The 6756-nt window shown below is 37.9% G+C and overlaps 1 protein-coding gene across 1 annotated transcript; it reads left to right on the plus strand.

Annotated features, from left to right (window-relative positions):
• Positions 1-41: 41 nt before the first annotated feature.
• Positions 42-6756, plus strand: LOC140226547 (ribonuclease kappa-like). The gene is made up of 2 exons (XM_072306998.1): positions 42-321; positions 3290-6756. The coding sequence occupies exons 1-2, from the start codon at positions 250-252 to the stop codon at positions 3503-3505; spliced, it is 288 nt and encodes a 95-aa protein (XP_072163099.1). The 5' UTR covers positions 42-249; the 3' UTR covers positions 3506-6756.

The raw sequence follows: 6756 nt of genomic DNA on the forward strand, positions 1-6756 counted from the left end.
GTGTAAAAGTCTGCATCGTTCATCAATACGTAACGTCGATACTTCGTTCTCTTGCTCGCTCGATGATCTGGTCTAGATTCTCCTATTTTAGAGGCATATTTTGTACCTGTCAACACGCAGGACTGGTAAAATACTCTGGTGGTCGTAGTAATTCACCAGGCTTTGAGCCGAACATCTTTATTATATTGCCGTGATATTGAGTCCAGCTAGCTGTCCAATTTTCTGCCGATCTGAAAATATTTTGTAAAAATGGTGAAAGTGTGTGGTCCAAAATGTTCGACCTGCTGCTCGCTTCTGAGCATATGGGGTGTTGTCATGTTGGTAAGTTTGCCTTTTCCTGCCTAATTTGCTATATTTTTAGTAGTGGCATGTATACTATTAGATGATAAGAGTCTACTAATGGAGTTTAACGTTTGAGGAGTGATGGTGCGGTTAGTTGCTGGCTGTAGTAAATTCAGTAGATCTAAATTTATGTTAGAAAGATTGGGATTTATTCAAGGGGGTCTAGATAGCACTCTATTCAGTATAAAACGTCAAATCATAATCACATTTCATGAGACTCGTGCGATAAGTGAGATTGAAACTGAGTGAAAGCCAAGTTTGTCCAGCACATCTCGAAAAAGTACTGTAAATTTACTACTGTACTAGGGTCTCCTAATTGGTTAGACAGAAAAAATCTGTGTGTCCAGTGGAATTTTTTGTCATTTTTTTACCTTTTTGTCTCTCCTCTGTTGGGGGGATTCCGTGAAGCTTGACCGAATGGCGAAAGATCGGTCTGTATCTGGTCGTCGCGGATATGTTCCGCGGAGACTGCGTCTGACTTGAGCCTGAGGAGAAAGCGATAACGTCAAAAAAATAAAAGATTCCTCCGGACAGATGGATATATAGATCTTTCTGTCTACCGTGAAGCCAGACGTAGCTAGTCACCACGGATCTAGATCATGTAGGGTCTAGATTGCATTTGTCACATACAGGTGTATGTGACATTGCTCTGACGGCTGACAGCAGGATACAGACCGATTTTTCAGTCAACTAACCCTAACCGGCCCGGTCGAACTGACTTTGAGGGACTAGATCTAGAATCTAGTCATGCTAGGTAGTACTAGTAGTACTACCACTAGTAGTACTATTAGTAGTAGATTCTAGTGTAGAGTCTGATTAAACCGTTAGACAGTCTACACAGTCTACAATTTTTACACAGATACTGTAACTGCAAGGCATTTCATCACTGCTTTTCCCTTGCAAATTCCATGCCGTTTTCTGATACAATTGATAATGATATCACACTTAACGGTTTGTTGTATAAATTATAAGCAAACTTGTCGCTTTGCAGAAACCCATCACCCCCCCCCCCCCATTGCCATGGTCACTCTAAGCTAAAATGAGGAATGTTCATGTGCATTTAATTTCACAAATTTCGCGAGAGCCAAGAATCAGGAAATGAAAATGCACACAAAAGTTTCTTGGATATACTAGAAGTAAAATATATGCACTGAAAGCCAGAGGCAATATGCGATACATCTTTCTTTACCATTTACATGTAATTTCATGCCTTGAAAAAGACTTTCTTTTGGCTCCATTTTGTATCTTGTTTTACAGTATCACATGACATGTGTCTACTTGAGGCACCCAAATTGCTTAACTTTTTTTTTTCCCTTGATGTTTATTAATTTCATTCAGATCATTCATGAATTAAAGGGACTGTACAGTTCTGGTTGACGTGATGTTTTGTTTTGCGAGGTATTCAGAAACCACTCTATGAGATGACAAAGAGCATGCAAATTAGTAAGGGGAATCAAAAGTTTATTTCATAAAAATCAGTTTTTAAATGGCTGAGATATCCAAAAACAATGTGAAACAAAGAGATCCTCCTAAAAGTCGTGGCCTGTCGCCTTTATCACTTTTTTGGATATCTCAGCCATTTTAGAACCAATTTTCATCAAATAAATGTTGAATCCATAAAATTACATGCTCTTTCATATAGATGTTTCTCATTATCACACTTACGAATGCAGAGACTCCAACCCCAAGTACCTTCTGATCTGGAGATTCTCCCGCCCGAAACCCCTAGCAAGCGGGAGACTCCAAGTTGATGTGTGCAAAGTTCCTAGAGTTCTAGATGTTCTCTGGTGCTATCTAAGGCTTATTTTTTTTAACATACGATAGCAATAAGTAAGAAATGCTTTCCACCGGGAGACACAGAGCCACAGGGCAGGAGAAATCAAATCTCAAGCGGGAGAACGGGAGATTTTGCAAAAATAGGCTTTCGGCGGGAGATCTCCCGTCGAAAACGGGAGAGTTGGAGTCTCTGCGAATGTTATAAACCTGAATCATCATCTTAGCCAGTACTGTATACAATGTAGTCCCTTTAATCCATTTTTGGTGTCACATGAACAAAAATAATACACACACAATTCAAAAACACAAACAAATTAATTTTCAATTCATACTGAAAATAATCTCTCTCTTCAGCATGGATAATTATTCAGTTATAAATCAATCCCATTGGTAAATTCTTCACAAAAAAAAAAAATATAAACTTTACATAATTTCATAATGCCAACATATATCCCTTGAATATGTTGGGTTCATATAAATCATATTCCTCTTTTTGTATACATGAAAACAACTATACATATGTACATCCACAAATCTAGAATGAAATCTTTCATACAACCAACCAGCCCTCCCCCTCCCAACCAAACCAGATATTTGCCTATCCTTAATAATTATTAGCTAATCCTACCAAATAGTGTCTTTCTTAATACAATTTATAGTAATCCTCCTTCAAATCAAATCCCAGTCCCACCAAGGAGCTTTGGTCCCACCAACCCCCCAATTCACCCAAAACCAGAAGCACACAGGCTACATGTACACCGACACCCACACACAAACACACACACACACACACACACACACACACACACACACACACACACACATGTACCCACACCGGAGCTGATACTGCCTTCCTTCCTGATGAAACCCCTTAATACCAAATTAACATATATTCATGCACAAGAACACACACACACACACACACACACACAGGTGCCTTCTTCTTTCTATTTTATGCATGAACAAACAGACACGATACTACACTGTATACTGGTATTGACTTACACCAATTATGCTGTCAGTGATATTGAAATGCTATATCTGCAGTGAACATTTTCATTACCCGTATTAAAAATTCAGTATTGTAACTTGTCAGCCACGAATAGATCTTTACTCATTGAAGGCAAACCCCTCCTTCTAACACACAGCATTATGTGTTATATTATGACAGGTGCTAATGGGGGTTTTCTTCCGGATCAATGCTCTGGCCTTCGTTGAGGACATCTCTCTCCCAGATGTCGCTGAACTGACCAAGGAAGATCTAGAACATTCATACACTCAAGTCTCTAATAACTGCTTCATCGCTGCAGGCATCTATGTGCTCTTTGCTGCTTTCTCCATCTACCAGTACAAAGTGAACAAGAGCCGGCAGTACCAAGTGGATTAGAATCATGGGTGGTGTGGTGAAGCCTCTTCTAAAAGCATTCCTTCCAAACATGGACACAGCATGATATGGACTTATTTTAGTGGGTGGTAATATGGACACAAAAGTAAGGTTAAATTGTGTATGGTTACCTGAATGGGTGATGACAGATAAACAAAGTATTTATGAATGGAGTTGAGAAATTCCCCTAATCAACCTACGTAAATGCAATGCATAAAAATGATGGAAATCAGACACTTTAACAGGTTTCTTTGGAAAATCTGTGTTTTGGCTTTGATCAGAAATACCCACAAATCTTAATTAGGGTCAGTTTCCAATATTTTATGTACACTGTACTCTCTGTCATGGTATTACAAACTTCAAAAATCCGTCTCGATAACAATTTAGACCCATGCCACCCAGGAACAGTGGGGAGAAAAGTAAGAGCAAAGATAAACTGCCAAATTGAAAACAGTTTGCAGAATAATTGAGTCTGATTTCAGTGGGCAAGGCCTCGCTTCAACAATCCAGTTTAAACTTTTATTCAAGAACATAAGTCATATTTACTGATTTTTTTCTGTCATTAATTTGAAGATAAGGTGATATGTCATGTGATCATTGCTTTAATAGAGAAAACTGTTACATTGTAAAGATTTTATGCAGGGGGTGAACTTGTGAATTCTCATAATAAACTTGGTGTCAAGTAAAGTACTATGGATTAAGGACAGTATGGTTCAAAGTACAATGTATCAGAAATTGAGCAATATGGATATTCATGCATCATTGTAATGTACTGGTTTTTAGTTTATTACGGTAGCTCTCTATTTCTCCCTCTATCTTGTAGTTCTGGTCTTTGTTATGTCTTTTTTTGTTTGTTTATCTGTCTGGAGGGTTTTGGTCATTTGTTTTTGTTTTCTTAAATGTGCCGTGGGCAACAAACCAAATTACCTATTAACCTGCTCACCCAGGCATCTAAAACTCCTGTTTGGTAAGACATTTAAATGGGCACTTGTCCTGATGCTGCCTGTAGGCTATTGGAGGAAATGATATTTCTGTAATGTTGAGGTGTGTTAGAATGTGTCATTGACAAGTAAATTTACCCACTTTCAGCACAACTCATGACATGAAGTTAGTACAACATACAGTATATATGTATCTTATCAGCACTTATGTGCTGTTCAAATTTCTACTACCATACATAGATGGTAAAGATTTTGCACTACTGTGGTACCGGTAGTCATTTGGAGTGGCTAGTATTATAAATAATGGGATGATTATACATGTGGATAGGGGCAACTTTAATAGTTTAAAAAACTTAGTCTACCAGAGTGTAATATTAGGGACTTTTCTATTGTGTGAACGTGGCCACATTTCACATACAAGAGCAGTTCCAAATTGCTGCAGTCCACTCGTCATGTCCACAGTGTTATCACCCGTTTCAATTTTCGGTGCATGCCGTTCGCACAACGTACTGCTATGATGTCATGGCCCCGTCCCTTAAAGCGGGCTGGTGATTGTTTGCATCAAGTAATGACGTCATTCACATGCTGAATCTAGGTGGCCATGAAATCCTTGGAAGACGCATTTAATGAGCAATTCTGGAAGTTGGACATGCTGGAGAACCTGGAGCATGCGCAGTTCCTGTTAATTGACGTCATTACCTCGACGTCCAGGAGATGAAATCGAAAAGTCCCTAATACAGGTGTACAGTCATTTACATTTGTGTGTAAAATGAAAGTTTCTGTACAGGTCTGCAGAAAAATAGGTCTATACTGTGGTACAAAATAAATGTGTGTGTCATATAAGATACAACCAATTGCCTACATGATGCATTGTGTACACTGTCACACTCATTGACACTACAGTGACCAGATAGGGGGAAAAAAAATGTTTGTTTGAATTGTGCAATTCTGTGGCTAAAATTCTACTTCTCGTTGGATAATGAATTAGGTATAGTCAGTATCATTTTGTGCATATCATTTGTTTATTCATACAGATGGATCATACAGTTACATGTACATGTATAGACTAGAGTATTCTCTGTTATACTATTAGATGCTACATATTCCTATTGATTATTTTAGTGATTGTCAGCTTTCAAATGTTATGTAGTTTTATAAACATTTTTACATTACCATTGTACATGCCTACATTTGTATTACACATATGCCTATGTGTGATCATCAACTCCCACCAGGTACCCATTTCATAAAAAGATGAGCACTATTATAGCAACTCTTGCTGGAATGGCAATTGTCATGGTAATGACAAGAATCCAGCTTCCCCGATTGGCTGTTGCCATGGGAAGTTGCAATTCTAGCAAGAGTTGCTATCCTGACATCTTTAATGAAATGGGGCCCAGGATGCTATGAACCCACTTTCTCACTTGCCTGGAACAACTAAAACTCACTCTTGTGACAAGTAAAAATTCATGGTTATTTGTCCCTCAAAAAAAAAAAAAAAAAAATGAGGCCACATACAGGTGTACCCATCCAGGCAAGCGGAAAAAAAACAATGTGTCGTGCCCCGCATACAATTATTGTACGTATGTGATGATGGAAGATTCATGTACTGGCACATGAAACAAGTTGTACTGTATTTTGTACAGTCGGTAATGCAATTTTGATGAACACTGTTAAAACATGTGGACTCGTGCTGCGACAGATTCAGCATTGAAGATGATTCTATTTCACTCATGGTTTACAATGCAAACAGTATACAGTATACACATGGAGCCAAGACTGTGTAATGTTGGTTGGCTCCTTTAGCACATTATCGTACATACTGATTGCCACGGTAGATGATCTGCTTACAGTAACATACTGTTGACCCCATTCCCGTAATTGTTGTCCTACATGTTTGAATATTAATTATGGTATGTGAAGAGTTGGTTTGTGTATGTGACTCGTGTGTCATTGGGGGGGAAAATATATCGTAATAGTGTACTTGTACATGTGTATGAAATATAAAGATATTTTATGTAATACCAGAAAAGTGGATTTACAGGCTGTTTGTTTTGAGTTCATAAATCAAGCAAATTGATTTGATGTATACAGATCTTTTATTGCATATCTACCTAACATATTTTTACTTCTTTACATTTACTGTTCTTTTTGTAGTCTTATGAAAATTCCATTTTATTTCATGCAGTTCATATGAAATTGAGATTATTAGATGAATTGAGGGTTACATTAATATTACAGAAGTTTATATTATTTATCTTTTTAGGGCAAGGTCACTTCTCTGAAGGCTTGTGTACAGCATTCTGAATTACA

Source organism: Diadema setosum, chromosome 3 (genome assembly GCF_964275005.1).
Source record: "Diadema setosum chromosome 3, eeDiaSeto1, whole genome shotgun sequence".
Classification (NCBI taxonomy): Eukaryota; Metazoa; Echinodermata; class Echinoidea; order Diadematoida; family Diadematidae; genus Diadema; species Diadema setosum.